Below are 18,194 nucleotides of genomic sequence, written 5' to 3'. Positions count from 1 at the left end.
CATGCATTTAAAACCATAATTTTTAATTACATTGCCACCAAACACATTTTGGATTGATTTATACAAGAGGTTTTGAAATGAGATGAGGCTGTCTGTATCCTTATTTCTGGGGGTTACATGTCTAATATTGAACAGTCAAAAAGCTATTTTAAAGAACTTGAATTATTACTGGACTTAAATAGTGAAATCAGTAAATTAGAATATAATATTTTTAATTAATCATATATGTTGATAATTTGAGCAAGATTGCATTACAGGTAGATTTAAAGATAGTAACAAAACAATCACAAGGGATCTGCCTCAAGTGGCATCCATATTTTCTACTAGCTTTTGAAACAGAAGGTGATAATAAAAAAGAGCACAGAGAATTTGAACGTGTTCAAATTTAAGTTACAATGCTACTTTAGCCAGTTGGATGATTGCATCAGACTGTGATTAATCAGCATACATTTTTCAATCACTTTTTCACTCCTATGAGAAATAAATTGAAAATTTTGATCGCACTTAGATGTAGGATTTAAAAGTACCCAGTTCTGATTGTCTAGTAAAAATGATGCCATGGTGTTATGAATAGCAAAGCTATTATTTGATTTTAGGGATTTTGTGCTATTGCAACGCAAAATTAATTGAGCATTGACCTTGGTTAATATGGTCAAAAATTATAAAAGTCCTGGCTTTAAGGAAATATTGCTCTTTATTTCCAGTTTATATTAGTTGTAAATTTAAAAAGATTTTTAAACGGCATTTAAAGAGGAATAACTACATCATTTTTGACATTAAATACCTTACAGTACCTCTGTGATATTCCAAGTAGGGTTACACAACAGAAGTTCGTGTTTTTCTACTGATCCATAAACCGATTGGCTGTTACTAATGTCAGTTAGAGTATCAGCCAATCATTAACGAGACTGTTTATTTAGGGCGGTTCTCATTTTTTGACGCTTGCGCAATTCAATGTTGTGATTTTAACTGTAGAAACATGTCTGCCTCCATGGTTCGAGCGACCGTCCGAGCGGTCAGCAAAAGGAAGATATTGCCCACAAGAGCCGCACTGACACTGGTAAGTGTTAAGCATTTGATTTTGAGTACTGTAAGAGTATATTAGGACCACGGATTGCAACGTTAAGCAGTGTTTACCGCGTTTACACCGACTGCCGTTATGTTACCTCAACGTTACGTGATCCAAAGTTAGCCAGGCTAGCTAACCATCTGTGACTTGAACGTCCTGCGCAGTACAGTTAGTTCTGCTTTTTGGAACTTTCTAGTAACATTACAACAAGTATCTCTTTTATAAACTCACATTAGATGTAAACAAGACTAAAGTCGTTATGTAAGTGTAACCAGGTCGTACGAGCGTAATTATCCTGGGCTTAACAGATGCTGAGGTTTCTCTTGCTAAGCCTTTGCCTGGTAATGTGCCACCAACCGCCCTGTTTCATAAAACGGACTGTTAACAGCCTATATCATGGACAATAAACCAACGCATACTACAAATAAAGGCTGTGTGGAGCCCATATTTTCTTCGATAAAATTCATTTTTAAGTTGTTAGTTAACAAAGGTAATTTCATCAATTCATGACATCAGAGCCAAAGCACAACGACAATATTTTATGGTTTGTGATCATCAGTGCCAGATCTGAATCTGTTGCAGCAAAATAAGATCTTCGTCATACAATTACATAATAACACAACATAATTATATCTTCTGTTTGACATACATTTGACAACATAATGATGTCATATGTTGACCAGAGGTATCCCTATTCGTGGGTGAATATGAAATATACACTAACTTCTTCATGACATGTTGTCACATCTCTTTTTTGATTGCCCTGCAACATTTGTGTACTTTCAGGACCTCCATACATTCACTGACCATCTCTACTGTAGCTGCCCAAGAGAGCGAAAATATCAGGAAATGACCTTAAAGGTCTAGAAAGAACTAATCAGAGTTCGCTCTGACTCTTACTAGACTAGTTGTAACCGCAGGGGCGTGTTTTTTTTATTGAGGTTGGATAAAGTAAGCTAGTTGCGTCGAAATTCTGATGGTGGTTATCAGTCTGAAGCAGTTGGCCTTCAGTGTTGTTACATGATAATGTGTGTCTGTATGGTGGGGAGAGCTGATAAAGGAAGTTTGCTACATTTATGAGACTTGCCTCAATGCAGCGCCAACGGTAGTTATTGTGTAGTAGGGGGTTCTGTTTTAATTATTTTTTCCCCTGGACATGGCTAAGAGCAAACACTAGGGATGGGTGTTTGAAAGAAACCTGCCAACTCCAGCATCTATAATGTTAATGATCAATTAATTGATTAATCGTTATATATGTATAAAAACATACATACATGGGCATATATGTATAACATTCCCTATGTAACAAAAATAGGTAACTAATGAGTGTGTTTCTCAATGATTTATTTATTTTCACCCTTCGAAAGCCTAGGGCTCTTAAACATAAACAAGGCATGGTCTGTTGTATTACCTATTGCTTTTGTTAAAACCCACTCACAATGTTATGACGGTAGATATTGTTGTGCAGTGCAGAGTAAGAAGTGCTTAGTCTCTTTATTAAATGCCAACATCAGATTGACTAAATTCCCTGTGATTGACCAAATTCTTAATGACCAATTAATCGATCATTGATTAATTGTCCCCATCCCTTGCAAACACCGTTATGAATGCTCTAAAAATTATGTATTGCATTGCACATAATAGAACTTACCATCTTAACACAATTATTAACTCAAAATAGGCCAGTGATTTGGCACATTTGGCCGCCCCTTTTTTTTAAGGTAAGTTTTCAAAAAGATAGAGTATTTTAAGCATATTGACACAAATTTAGTGCAGTTTCTCAAAGGGGTAAGCCTGAAGTGAACTTCTTGTTTTGATATCACATTTCATGACAACCTCAAACACATGTGGAAGTACATTTGGCATTAGCAACAAAGTCGGACAAACAGACACACGTCAGCTTTAATGGCTTAGCAGATTGAGCTAATGCAGTTAACATCAATTTCCTGAATATGTCCACCTCAAAGGCCTAACAAACAGTTACAGTTGGCTACAGGGTGAAGGTTGTGCCATTATACTGCATTTGCTCATGTGAGGAAAGCAAATGTGTTGGCTTCTGCAGCATATATATATATATATATATATATATATATGTATATATGAAATGAGGGGATTAAACTGTCTAAGCAGATATAGCAGATATAGAAACTTAAAGTATAATCTTTTTCTTTACATAGCAGTTTCCACCTGAATCATAAATTACTAATCATTTTCTCTCTTTTTTTTTATTTATCCAGACTCCATCAGCTGTGAATAAAATCCGAATCTTGTTGCAGGACAAGCCGGAGTATGTAAGTAATTGTTGACAAAACATTTACATAAACATGACCTTATGAAGCCACAGTTCATTTCTACAGATTTTGTAAGTGCACCAAAGTTGTTTTTTTTAATTCTTTATTCTCAGTTAAGTTTTTTGTTTGTATTGGATGTATCATCTTCTCTTGGTTGGTTTGAAAAAAGAAACTTTGACCCTTCATTTGTTTTTCTTTTCATGTACATGACAAAGACAGCGTGCTACACTGTTATCATCTATCTGAAAATGTAGATCACAACCCTGAAAACTGTAAAAGTGATACCTTAGGATGCAGGGCAGAATAATTCACGTGATTCAATTGTATTTATCCATTTTTATCTTATGTCCTTTATTTTTATGCTTTGCTTTCTGAGTTGCTTTTTACACTTATGTACTTTTAGTACTGCATCACTTTCAGCTGTTATACTAATAAGGGTTTTCTACACCTGTGTAGACACCATGACAGCCTTAATGCAATAACTATGGACTGTTTTATGTCATGTTTGAGATTTTAGGTAGGAATTTAGTTTTTGTGGTCATAGTGTGTTTCCTGCACTGTTATTTTTTTCATTTGTCTGAATGTGTGTTAAAGGTAAAAAATACAGTATGTGGACAAAATAAGCTTGAAAATGTGCACAGATATACCGCTATTAAGATTTTACTGCCTTGTCTCTCTTTGTTTAATGGCTGGCTTTTTATTCCTTTGAGTGTGGCTGTTTTAAACCACTAAAAACTGTTTATTTATATCATGGTTAGACAATGCATTTGTAATATGTCCTGTTAGTGCTGGTCAAGCCAAACACATCTTCTCCAAGCTCTGTGAGGTCTAGGACATTCAAGGGGCAAAGGATGAAATCATGAAATAGTTTTTAGTACATTCATTCAAACATTCCTCTTAAATCCCTTTGTTATGCCTGTGTTTTTCTTTCTAGATTGGTTTGAAGGTGGGAGTGAGAACACGTGGCTGTAATGGACTGACTTACACACTGGACTACACAAAGGAGAAAGATAAATCTGATGAGGAAGTGCTGCAGGATGGTAACTTATGTCACATGGTTCTTCTTGCCTTTACTCTAGTTTACTTTTCAAGTGAAATCTTCTGTTTTTGATGTTCTTCTGAAGTGAGTAAATATTTTTTGTAGTCAAATTACTTTATGAAACTCTTGGAGTAGTCCTAGTGTGTACAGTGTGTTAGAGAACAAACATCCTCTTTTTTATTGTGAAATATTGACAGCTGAGATATAAGAATAAAGAAAACCACCTTTAGGGGGTGCTTAAACTGGATTGATTTTGTAGATTGACACATCATATCTCTTTTCATACACGCAGTCCTGTAATAAATTGGAAATTTTCTGGTTAACCCACCTAAAATTTCCTGACTTGGTTATTTACACTAGTTCCTTACAGGAGGAAATGGCTCACCCAGGCAAATTCAACCATTTTGGACAAATTTTGTGCAAGTGTGAATAGGCCTCATAGCTAGAAAAAAACAAAAAAAAAAACAACAAACAAAAAGTTTCAGGGCATTAAAGGGCTGTTTTGCTGTTTAGATTTAATAAAACCATGAATAAACTTGTTGATTGTTGATGCCAAGGTTGCAGCTATGGAGTACTTACAGCTCCATTTTTGTCTCTCTTGCAGGCGTGAGGGTTTTTATTGAGAAGAAAGCTCAGCTGACCCTACTAGGAACAGAGATGGACTTTGTGGAGTCAAAGCTATCAAGTGAATTTGTTTTTAACAATCCAAACATCAAGGGCACGTGTGGATGTGGAGAAAGCTTCAACATCTGAGCATAATGGAGCGTGTCCTCCTTGCAACTGCCCTGCTCTGAACCCCGTCACATCTCTAAAGACAGAGAGACTGAGAATGACAGAAATGAGGAGGTCTTTAAGATGTGGACGTGCCTGTTTTCCTGCCACTGCTCTTCCTCGGACCACTAGTACCACATACACTGACTTTTATACTTAGATGGAGGTTTCAGCACTATCAGTGTAAATTGTTACAACACATTGATTTTAGGTTTGAAACATCTGATGTCTTCAACTAACCTTGTTTTTTCATATTTAGTGGCTGGCTGCCTTCACATATATATGCACATCATTTTCAGAAAGTCAGTACAATGACTTGAATGCAGGAGGAAGTGGATCAAGTTGGCCCAAGAACTTGTCTCATGTTCAGGTTTAAGTTGGTTAAAACAGATGAAAGAAGCATGTTTGGTGTTATGTCCTGAATCTACCCCCTAAATCCACACACCCACAGGCCAACATTTGCTGTTTGATAAACGCTGAAAAACAACACGCCAACATCCAGTTACGTTTCAGCAGTATCTAAAATGGAAGAGTACGAGTGTCTTGCTTTCTTAGTTTGTAAAGTTTATATTTATCTCTGTGTGTAAATATAAAGAATGTAAATCTACCTTGAACCACACAAACGCACAAAAAAACTAAATGCACCAAATGTGTATCCCTCACATAAGAGTACATGAGGTTTATGTTGGTTTCTTTTTTTGCCAGATGTTTGTTTAATAGTGTGTGCCCTGAAGATTTGTAACTGTGCAATATGTCTGTGAACATATGAGATAATAAACAGATAAAAAAAATAAATAAGATGAAATTGATTGGCTGCTGTTTCATGATAATCAGTGTGTTTGATTTGTACTGTGGTGATTTTAACATTAGCTGAGAATACAGAAACCAACCTGTTGTCATTTGAACCTTTATCTCACTTGTTATGGCGACCACATGCTGGTTTGCGTGTCACTATTAATTCAGCAAACAGCAATCTGATGGCTCGTCATCACTTGTTTTATTGTTGGTTTTTGGATTCAGGCCAGAGAAGAAGGAGGTGTGACCAATTTTAAGGCTTTATTTAAATTCTTTCGATTTTAAGGTTTGACTTTCTAATGTAACAGTGGGTGTTTTTCTTCATCCTTTTGAGGTGTTTGGTGTCATGGAGGATGAAAACAAGGATGGAGGTTCTTACAGCAAAGAGTCTTGTGGGATTAAGGTAGCTACACAAAGATATTCAGAATGATTGCAAGATATACGTACCTCATAGAACAAACTGCTGTATTGTTTAGGGTTTTTTTTTAACAAGAAATGGGAAGTTGGAGAGGGAGAGTAGAATGTTTTTAAATGTTGCAGCCTGTATTCATCTGGATTTAAAGAGGTATGCAGAATTTTTCAATTTTAGATTTTGCATTTTGGCTTTATAAGGTTGATAGTTATGAGGAAAACATGTTTCAACACAATAAAATATGATAAAAAGAATTTTGTTTTAGCTTGGTTAGAATGAGAAAAGTACACAATAAATGATGTAAATTTTTGCAGGACAATAAAAATCTGTCTGAACAACAATACAATAGTATAAAGGGGCAAACAACTTGATGCATCTAAGGAAATGTGAAAAGTGAGAGTAGAGTCAGTTGTCTTTCAATCATAAGATTAGGGGTTTGATCCCCAGCTCCTGTAGCCACATGTCCATGTGTCATTAGGGGAGACTCTTAACCCCAAAATTTGATGTTATTTGCCTCATTTGGTATTATTTGTCTGTTATGTGCAAGCAACACCTAGATGCTTAAAAACACCCTGAACCAGATATTAAACTATTTAATTTCATGATGTTTACATAACTGGAGCGGTGTCTTATAAAATGTAATCCTTGTATAAGTCTACTGTCATTCTCTCATTTTCTATCTCTTCTGCTTTTATCAGATGTCAGAGTTATTGAAAGCTTTAGCTGAAAGGAAACCACATCATGACATTTCCCCCCTAGACCCCCAAAACATCTCCATGTCCCTCTCCACCTTAAAGAACACAGGGACCTCAAACACCCATGGAACCTTCAGATCCCGAGCCATGCTTCCTGAAAACATCAGGAAGTTGTCCAAGCCTCATTTTCAGAGACAGGATCACCTAAGAGAGCTTGCAATTGTTCCTGCTTCTGCTTCGTCTCTATCCTCAAACATTGTCTTTCTTGCACACCTGGTTAAACAATCCAGAGTACTGTCCTCCTCAGAGTCGATCTCCTCTATCGGAGAACGGCTGCAGAAACATGAGATACATCCATACATCTTGGGTGTGCACAGCTGGACCAAACATGAATATGAATAAATGATCAGTCATTTCATTCACAAATGCAGTCATCTCTTGTCAGGGGAATTTCTTTTTTATTCTTTAAAATGAGCTTTTTAAAAAAAAGAATCTTCGCATGATTGTTGTTAAAACTAAAGTTTAGTTACTGCCATCATACAGACTTGTTACAGATCAGTGCCCCTATTCAAGAAGAGCTTGAGATTAGTGTCAGAGACCTTCTTGTCTAGTTTGAAACAGTTCTAGCAAGGAGTCATCACTCTTGCTTTAAACAAAGGCAGTGAGAAAAAAATAAGTTTAAGCTGCTGGTCTTCAATCAGCAGCTACAGCAGAAGCCTGCAAACGTCAGTGCCTCATCACCAGGGAGGGGTCAAGCACGCATAGGTATATTATCCTCCGTCGATAGCAAATGGATTAATCAAGGTATTTATAATTGTTAGCATTTCAATCAAAGCAGAAAAACATTACACCATCTTTAAGATGACTGTCATCCAGCTTGTTCATTCTAAAATGATAGAAAATTGTTGTTGCACTAACAAGCATAATTTTGATTTCAACAACAAACGTCACCCTCACTAACACATTTATGTCACGCTGTGTGATTTGCAAGATGAGTCACTTTCCGCTTCCCAGCTGATGCTGTGCTGGCTGTAATGACAGCTTTAAACTGTTTTGTGTTGGTGGGGGAGATCGAGCTGTACTGTCACCATGAACCCCAGCTGTCTGCATGATTCATTTGTTTTGTTTAGACTTAGTACCAGGCATTAAGATTTACCTGTTTTTGTAGGAAAATCAATATTTTTGATGAAATAAAACATGTATGAGCTGACTGACATATGTATTTACACTTAATATTTTACTATAGTCAGAAATCACACTATGCTCTGATGACTTTATTAGTGGAGGTCCGAGGCATTATATTTTAGGGTTGTTCATCGATCCCTGAATATTTTATCTCAAGATCCCTTTGAGGGATTTTCCTGACTTCACACGAATGTTCACTCTGACTCAAAGGTAAAATACTTAGTTTTAAAAAGGTCAAGGGTAAAGGACAATGGGCCTTATGTTCATCCCTTGGCCCTTGGAGAGATTTTCTTCAAAGTTTGCACAAATGCTCACTCTAACTCAGGGATGAAATGATTAGACTTTGAAAGTCAAAGATGATGCTTTGCGAGATTTCTCAAACTTTGAAAAATGTACACTCAGGGTCAAGGATGAACAGACTAAAAGGTTAAAGGTCAAGGTTGGGTCCCATGTTCATCCCTTTCCATTATGATTATTACAAATCACACTACTACAAAAAACTACCTCAGCTCTTCTTCTTGACCTAAAGAAGTACTTTTGTTGTCCTTTTATTATATCCCTCACTGAGCAGTTAAATGTCAGGTGGCACAAGGCTCGATGTCAGACATACCTAATGTGAATGTTTTTTTTTTTTTTAAGATTTATTTTTGGCCTTTTTTAGAAAGGACAGTGGATACAGTCAGAAACAGGGAAGAGACATGCAGGAAATAGTGCCACGGGCCGGATTCGAACCCAGGTCGCCTGCGTACATGGCGCATGCCCTAACCACTCGACTACCGGTATGCTAATGTGAATGTTTTTAAAAGTAAAGGCAAGACCTACCTTTTTAGTCTGGCTTTTACCTGAATTTAATATACTCATCTTAATCTATCTTAGTAATTTAGTTTTTTTTTTTATGTTGTATCTTCAGAATGATCTTTTAGTAGTTTATCATCTTGTTTTATCATATTTCACCAAGTTCTTCTTCAGTGTTTTATTTTCTGATTCGGGCATATTGACCAGAGTTACCTTTTAGTATTTTTATTCTCATTATCGCACCCTTTTATTTTGTTTTAATTCATTTAAATTTATATTTATTTCATTTGATGATATTTTATTCTACACTTTAACCTAACCTTCAGTGTTTACTTATTTTAAACCTTTAAGATGGCGTTTCCTCAGTACATACTGGGTACATACGTTCCTGTTCTTACAATGTCTTTTATTTATTATCTATTTTGCCAGTATTGTGTATGGATTGATGGATTGATGGTGAGTTTGGGTCATATTTCCTTGGACCCCCTTTATTTATTTGTCTCTTTGTAAAGCACTTTATGCTACGTTGTCTTGTATGAACAGTGCTATATAAATAAAGTTTGATTGGTTGATTGATATAGCCCTGGGTGATCACAGGTGAAGGTGATTTTGTTTTAAGGGCTTAATCCTCCCCTCAGTCTCTCTCTCTCTCTTTTAAAAAGCAAATGGACAACTTTCTCCTCCAAACACCCCCTCCCCTCCCCAGCTAAGGTGGTCTATAACTGTGCTGTCATCTCAGACCTGCAGAGAACTAAAGAGCAGCCGATCACAGACAACACAGGACTAAACCTTTTTAACCCTACCTTAGAGAGCAGAGAGATCATCACTGCAGACGGACACAGGTGAGTAAAGCTTTTTATACAAAAATAAGCTGTTCTATTTCTCTTAAATAATTGATTTGTCATAAAGTAAAAACAGGGATTTGAAAAAAAATGAAATGGAAATGTTAAATGCATGCATTTGATGATTAAAGTCTAGGGTTGTGTTCTTCAATATTATCATTCTGTGTGCAAGATTTGCCTGTTGACATTAGAGAAACATTTCAATAGAATTAACTGAAATATAACTGATTTCAAGTAAATCCTCATGTGCTGTTGATATTCTCAGCTTTGTCTCTTCGTAATGATCATGGAATCAGAAGCGGATCCAGGTCCAGACTGTGGCTTGCTTTGCAACAAGTCCACTGCCCTGGGAGGCCAGGGGCCACCAGTGTTTGTGGATGCCTGGCTGGTCCCCACCTTTTTTGGCCTCATCATGCTGGTTGGCCTGGTGGGGAACTCGCTGGTCATCCATGTGGTCACCAAACATCAGCAGATGAAGACCATCACCAACTTTTACATAGGTGAACACTCAAACTTGTGTTTTTAATTCTTTTAGTGTAATTTATGCTTTATTTCGGACTGACAAATCTTGTGTTTGCAAAGTAATTCCACCTTTCAGAACAAGTATTATGATGCAGTTATTTATGATTCCTTCTCATCACTGTTTTAACTTGACACATGCTTATGTAATTCTCTCTATGTAATTCTCTCTGTTTAGGATTGTCCTTCTTCTGTCTTGTAGTGAATTTAGCTACGACTGATATATTGTTCCTGGTCTGCTGTGTGCCCTTCACTGCCACCCTGTACCCGCTGCCCAGCTGGATCTTTGGAGAGTTTATGTGCCGACTGGTGAACTACCTTCAGCAAGTAAGATAGGCTCACACATGATCTCAGACAGAAGTGTATACAAACCTGGAAATGCTGGAAAATTATAGTCAATAAGACAGACAAGTAAAATACCATGCTATAATTTCACTCAAAACTTTTTTTTAATCTAAGTGCAGATTATTATTTTAAAATTTAGTTACATAAGTACAGGGCAAGACAAAATATCATCCAAACAAAACATAAAGAGAAAGAAAGAAAAAAAAAACAAATAGAATGAAAATAAACATACAAAACACAAGACAAAAAACCTTCATGAAACAAAAATAAATAATTTTAAAAGTAATAATGATAGTCATGGTTGAGTTTGGGCAAAGCATTTGTATAAAATGCCCCTAATCATTATTAGAGGAACTCTGTAGTGAGACACAGATGATGAGTGGTCTGACGGTTTCTTAATAGTTTACTTAATGACAAAACAAACAGCCTATCCTTAGGCAGGGCAGTGATCATGTGTATTTTACCTTAAGAGTAAAAACAAGTCTTGTTTATATTCCCAGCCTCATTCCTTTATTGTATTTGCAACATCTTCAGATCGCCCAACAGTTAGTAGACAGGGGCCCAAGTTCCTTCATAACATTCACCTTTCCTTTACAAGACACGTTAGTTTCTCCATAACGTAGAAGCCACTCATTCTCTTAGCCACTGACTTACCTCTGGCCTCTGAGTATTCTTCCATGAAAGAGCTTTTGAACGTTTCACTTGAAGCAAACACATATTGATAGGAATTTTTTCATTTCTTGGTATGACAAGGGAGGCTGAGTACTGCCCCAAAATAAAAAACTTTTGCATCAAGAGGTAGCTTAATTTGCAGCATTTTCTTCAATGATTTGTGAAAAAATTAATTACACTTTAATCAGACTTTTCTGTCAAAATTATGGGTTACCATGTGTCAATAGCCAAGTGTTTATGTCTGTGTGACCCATGTACAGAGACTGCAGTCCTCGCAGCAGGAGGCCCAGATTTGAAACAGGCCCTTGGCTTCTTTCCTCTGTGTAACTCCCCACCCTCTCTCCCCCCAGTTTCTGACTCTATCCACTGTCCTCTCTGTAACAGAAGCACTGGGCTGTCCTGTATCCTCCTCATGTCAGGCACATAAGATTTCTCATAAGGTACACAGAGTACACAGAGTGTAGGGCATGCACGTTCAATACAGTGATGCATTATCAACAAAGATAATAAAAAGGAAAAAGCGAGACAACAGAACATACAGAGTGGACGTACCATATAAAGTCGCACATTTTAAGTTTGTTTGATTTTCAAATGTGTGCATTATTGTGTTTCAGGTGACAGCTCAGGCGACGTGCATCACTCTGTCTGCCATGAGTGTGGATCGCTGCTACGTGACTCTCTACCCTCTGCAGTCTCTGCGACACAGAACACCACGCATGGCTCTAGCCATCTCTGTGTCTATCTGGATAGGTATTTTAAAAACGCAACACACACATCCAACCCTTTGTAATCAAAACCAAAAATGAAGAAAAAAAGACATCATATTACTCTTTTATTAACATTAAACTACCTTCCTTTTTATTCACTTTTTTGTTCCAATGTTTATTCAGTTTTGTTGGCACATTAGAATACAATAAATTACAATATGATTATTAAATTTCCAGGGGGGAAATTCTGGGATTTCAGTGGCACAAAGAGAAAATGGACAACAAAATATCATCAACATAATATTTCTGAATTAATCCCAGAGGCACAGTGATAAAAGAAGGCCAATTCTCTTTTTACATTGCTTTCCTTTTTGGAGTCTTTTTGTCCTTACTGTTCATAAAACCTTTAATACCTTAGTTTCAGAATTTGCCTTAAATTATTGTCACCAATGATTAAATTTTGGCTTTACTAAAGTCATGTGGCTTATAACTGTTTCTTATTTAAATGTTAAATAAAAAAAACCCTTGAATTTAGTGATAATATAACCCTAGATCTATCGCAGACATTAAAGGATTAATGTGCAACCATCATGTTTTTGTAACAACTTTAGCTTCATTTAAACCCTATATTAAAGCTATTTTAAATCATGCACAAGTAAGTAGAATTTAAAAGAAATTGAATTAGATATCAAACTTAAAGCTGCTGTGTGGAAAGACTGCAGTGCTCAGGGTCTCACTGTAATGCCTCCTGTCCTGTTCAGGCTCCCTCCTTCTGTCCATCCCTGTAGCTGTGTACCAGCGTCTAAAGGACGGGTACTGGTTTGGCCCTCAGACTTATTGCAGTGAGGTCTTCCCTTCCGCCCATCTCCAGAGAGCCTTCATCATCTACAGCTTCCTGTCTGTCTACCTGCTGCCCCTGCTCACCATCACTGCCTGCTATGCCTTCATGCTAAAACGCATGGGGCAGTCAAGCGTCAATCCTGTTGACAGCGGCTACCAGGTAAGATTTATACAGTCATTAAATTAACACAAATTCTTATTTGATGGTAACTTAGCGTCTCTCTCTCTCCAGCTGCAGGCTCAGGCGGTGCGAGCAGCAGCTGTGCGGGCGAGGGTCTCCAGGATGGTGGTGGTGATGGTGGTTCTGTTCCTCATCTGCTGGGGGCCGATTCAGATCTGTATCCTCCTGCAAGCTTTTGGCTTCCGCAGCTACATTTTATACAAGGTAACACGCTCTTATGCTTGATAAGGTGAAACTCACTCAGAGGTAGGTAGGGAGGTAATAGGAACATAACTGATGATTGGTACATCATAAAGACAGTAAGATAGATATTTGTAGTTAATATTTTGACTGAGGCACACTCTCTGGACTTTGCACCTGATTGATTTAAGCAACCATAAAATTAGCAGAGGCAACACAGATTCCTAGACTGTATGAAACATGGACATAGTCTCAATCACATTATCCTTTAGTTACTGAACTTGAAGCTCAATCATGGTGGAAGACATATTCCTGATTCATTAAGAACTGTAACATCCAGAATATAAATTGTCTGGGTGTGTAAGCTGCAGTCAGTTTTGGGGGACAAAAAGGGCAAAAGGTTTGATGTGTCCTCCTTCATTGCAATTTCAGATTTGTTCATGCAGTTTTGTGCACCTGTCTCAGTCTTTGAGCACCATCTGTATTTGCCATATGGAGTTTGTGCGTCTACTCGCAATGCCACTGTAGTTGAGCTCTCAGCCTGCGGTTGTTAAGAGACAGACTCCCCGCTCGCTGCCCTACTTCACCTGTCACGTGTTGCGGATGCTTTTAGTTAAACCAGGGCTTCACAAGGTTTACTAACTTAACTCCCAGTTTTCTTTCAATGCATGCATTGTTATGGCCTAACAATGGAGAAAAGTGGTTAAAAAGTTGCTCCAACTACCACAGTTCTGGTCTGCGTTGTGTATTCCAGCATGTTCTGAGCGAGCAGCATAGAAGTCTCTTGTTATACTCCGTGAATGGGATGAATTTTCAACCTTGCTAGATCCTGAACAGTGTGTAACAATGCCTACTGCACACACTTGCGGTAACGGTATCTCTGCACGTTATACTGGTATATAGATGTAGATTAGCAGTTTTGCTAACTCCAGAATTTTATGGTTGTCTTTTGGGTTTAAATAGGTAAACAGATAAACATTGGTTGAATCAGTATATAGGACGCAGGCAACATTTTCAGTGAAAAAATTGGTATTCAAAGTGAGACTGATACACCAGATTAAATGGTAATTTCTTGTTTTCCTGAGAGTTCTGCTCACTTTTCTTATGATCTTGAGGAGTCAAAACAGGTTTCCCATCATAACAGATTAATTTATGCCATTCTCGTGAAATTAAAACAAACTGTTTTTCACGATAAAAAACCAGTCCTCTGGCATCCTAAGACAGAGCAAAAGACGGGTCACTGTGATAGGCCAGACCAAGAAATGCCAGGAAGTAAATTAAGTCTATTTCTTTTGTGCTTTTACAGCTTTTAGTGTTTATAAGTTGGCCTCTTTTTTGGTAAAAGCCTGAAAGAAGTGTCAGGATGGTTTATTTAATTAGTCTGCTTAATTACTAAGTGTTAACTCTTGGTTTATGGTTCTTTTTGTAAAGATAATGATGTCTTGTAAGCATGTTTGGGCTTGGCATATTGTTAAATCATGACACATTAGTAAAATTAAATCAATCAATCATTCTTGGTATACAAGAAAAACGTGCGCACATCTTAAGAAAAAACAACTGAAAATTACTCATTATTAAAGGAAAAACTCTATTTTTATTCATTTCTATTAACATCCAATCAAAGAGTTTAGACTGTGTGCAGTGAAAACAGAAGGTCAGATATCATGACAAACATTTCAAAATCGGTGGTTTTTGGATGACTTCAGCAGCTATGACATGTATTTGCTCATAAATTAAACCAACACAATGTTTTAAATTTACTGCCTATTTGATTTGTGTTTCTAACAAGTGGTTAGGTTTAGTTCGATATGGTGCGCAATTTTTTTCACTTCAACTGTCAAAAGTTAGGAGCCGAACAATCAATCAGTTTGTACTGTCCAACGTTTTTGGCAGCCTTTTGTTGGGGTACCAAGCATACCAGATCAACCCCAAAGAGTGAAGCTAGAGACACAGCAGTTGATAAGGTCAAAGACTAACTACCTTCCATGATATGGTGTCATGCTACTGCCATCCGGCTGATAACCCTGCCTACCAAGCAAGGATTTGGTTGGCAGTGAAACACAAGCAAGATGAGGGTTTACTGTACCAAACTGTAAGAACATAACTGTAATGCTAGGTGGAAACACACCATTAAGGGTGCTCATGTTTAGTCGAATTTTGAGCCAAAATTATGAACAAAACATGATTTCTCATAAACAAAAAGTGGTCAGACTTTTGAATGCCTATTCAAACTTAACAAAAGCTAATATTTGTCAAGAGATGAGGATGCACAGCCTTATTTAAGCCCTTTTGAGACAGAAATTGATGCTCTTGCTTAAAATACTTTGAAATGTGTCAGTGCCTTTTTCTGACCAGGTCTTGATTTTCCACAGTTGAAGATTTGGGGTCACTGTATGTCTTACTCCAACTCCTCCATCAACCCATTAGTTTACGCCTTCATGGGAAACAACTTCAGAAAGGCTTTCAAGCACGCCTTCCCCACCGTGTTTCTGGGGCGTACCAGAGGACGAGTTAGGGTGGGAAACATGGACACAGAGATCGATCATCGGAAACCCAAAGGAGATGCAGAGATGCACTTTCTTTCATCTGGGTCCTAAAGGTTACACTCTGCACTCCATCTCTCTGCACATTGTTAATTTATTTATAGTCAGGAGATGAGACGGTCTGGTCAGTGTGTGTGTATCATATACTGACACAAAGACACACAGACCAACATGGCACATTGTGAACCCAATATGGAAAGCTGTTAGAACACCAGTAAGTGACAGGCTCACACACACTGAGAATCACTGCAGATCATGTGATCTCTTCAGAAGGACAAACCAGTCAGGTGCCTCTTGTGACCTCCACGAGCTGCTTCAATACAGTTATTTTTGTCACACTCTTCTCGTATAGCTGCACGAATGAATCAGTTCATTAGATTTAAAATGGTTTGGCTTCATGATGGTTTCTTGTTAAACAAAATAAGTAACTGCATTCTTTATAATCAGCAGCCATGTTGAAGTATTTAAAAGGGTTTCAATGGATCTACTGTCCTTCACTGGAGACGTCTTTTTTCATGAACTAACACCCAACAATTCAGAGAGATATTTTAGTTTCAATATACACTCGAATTCTTCCACTGAACCATGTTATTAGTATATTTATTCATCGAAATTTAATTGGTATTGATTAGACTTCTTCAAAAGTTGCTTTTGTGAAAATATTCCATGTTTTATGGTTTAAAACCGTGATGATGTATTTTGAAAATAACCATCATTAAACAGCCACTTTTTACTCTCTGGGTAATTATGAAAGCTTTTTTTCACTTTTTCTCTGAAAATTTTGCAGCCTTAAACAAAATATTCAAGAATTACAGTGCTTAACAAATTTATTAGACCACCTGTCATATTTGTCTTAGAGACCATCCAGCATCATGAAGTGCTTTAATGCGGACTCTTTCATTTTCAGTGAGCTCTCCACGTTTTACCATTTTGAACAGGAATGAGGGATTTCAAACTGAATTCACCCAAATTTGAGCCGGCTCACTGGGCTTCTCTGAGAAGTCAGAAATTAATCAAGCATAACATTCAACCACTAAAACTCCTTTTTCTGTTCTGTTCAAGTAAATAACTATAATTTGACATAGTAATCAATAAATAATAATGTGCTTTACTATTTTTTCAGTTTTTTTGTAAATCAGTTAATTTGAAAATTCATGGATAACAATAATAATTATATTTTAGCATTAAAAATATCATTTGGGTTAAAGAACTTCTACATATTGGTGTATTAACCATTGCAGAAACATAAAAAATGATTTTGGTAATTACCAATGCTGTTAATTTAGGGCAGCTGTGGCATAAACCTTACTCTGGTTAGGGTTAGGGTGGTCTAATAAATTTGTTAAGCACTGTAAGTCCATCACAACCAACGTTAACCACACATGTGAATACTGTTTGTGAATGCTCTTATTTGCTAAGGCTATTTATTTTTGTTTAGATATAGCAAGCAACTTGTACATCCAGCTACAGGGTAGAATAAAACAATGCACACTGTTTTGCACTGCTGGCAAATTTTGAGAGACGATTATTAGGTAATTGTAATGCTATCAATGAATCTGCAGTGGACAATGAAGAGAAATCTGAATCTTGATTGGTTGATGATTAAAAACCTGTGATTTTTGGAAAGAAAAAAGCCGATTAGCTACATATTGTCATTCTGAATATGATGGCTCATGAAAGAATGAAACTTGTACTCAGGTCCAGCAGTGTACAGTAAAGTGGCAGGTGTTCAACATATGTTACCGTATGCTGTACAAACATAAAACAATAAAACAAAACAAAAAGAAATTCTGTTTGTCCCTTTCAATAACTAAAGGCTTCATATAAATTAAAGATACTGAGGTTTTCAGGTGTTTACAATTGAGAAATTGTATGATGAGAAACTTGGATCTTGAAATTGTAGTATCTACACAAAAAAAAAACTAAACTTCAATTAAAAGGTTTAAAAGAGATGACTTGTAGGTTCTGTATGATATTATTATCAAGGCCAAAAGCAATGCTGAATTATTACAAAACATTTACAATTGGAACCAATATGTCAGTGTTGTAGGATGGAGGGACTGTTTTAAACTTACGTAAAACATTACCACCAGTGACAATCTATGTCTGATTCAGTATGATTTAATGACTAGATTATGTTATAGTACAGACAAAATCCACACATTCCACTCCAGCTCCTCTGATAAATGTTTTAAATGCAGCTCTCAGAGGGACTCCCTCATACATGCCTTTTGGGATTGTGTCAAAAGAGGGAAACTGGGGATAAAATCAAAAAATGTTTTCAGAAACATGTCATTATAGAGTGGAATTTTC

The 18,194-nt window shown here is 36.9% G+C and overlaps 2 protein-coding genes across 3 annotated transcripts; both read left to right on the top strand.

The window, feature by feature from the left end:
- Positions 1 to 937: 937 nt before the first annotated feature.
- isca1 (iron-sulfur cluster assembly 1) lies at positions 938 to 5,963 on the top strand. Its single transcript, XM_041786575.1, has 4 exons — positions 938 to 1,060; positions 3,307 to 3,360; positions 4,295 to 4,400; positions 5,004 to 5,963. Exons 1-4 carry the CDS (start codon positions 980 to 982, stop codon positions 5,150 to 5,152), a joined length of 390 nt encoding a protein of 129 aa, XP_041642509.1. The 5' UTR covers positions 938 to 979; the 3' UTR covers positions 5,153 to 5,963.
- A 3,765-nt stretch (positions 5,964 to 9,728) lies between these two features.
- Positions 9,729 to 16,694, top strand: kiss1rb (KISS1 receptor b). Of its 2 annotated transcripts, none has more exons than XM_041787600.1 (7): positions 9,729 to 9,894; positions 10,160 to 10,394; positions 10,616 to 10,740; positions 12,045 to 12,180; positions 12,899 to 13,137; positions 13,210 to 13,362; positions 15,711 to 16,694. In XM_041787600.1, exons 2-7 carry the CDS (start codon positions 10,175 to 10,177, stop codon positions 15,933 to 15,935), a joined length of 1,098 nt encoding a protein of 365 aa, XP_041643534.1. In that variant the 5' UTR covers positions 9,729 to 9,894; positions 10,160 to 10,174; the 3' UTR covers positions 15,936 to 16,694. The 2 variants fall into 2 exon arrangements, with proteins under 2 accessions (XP_041643534.1, XP_041643533.1); XM_041787599.1 differs by having other exon boundaries at positions 10,592 to 10,740.
- The last annotated feature ends 1,500 nt before the right edge of the window (positions 16,695 to 18,194 follow it).

The sequence above is a fragment of the Cheilinus undulatus genome, linkage group 5, assembly GCF_018320785.1.
Source record: "Cheilinus undulatus linkage group 5, ASM1832078v1, whole genome shotgun sequence".
Lineage (NCBI taxonomy): Eukaryota > Metazoa > Chordata > Actinopteri > Labriformes > Labridae > Cheilinus > Cheilinus undulatus.
This window is presented reverse-complemented; position numbering and strand designations above follow the sequence as displayed.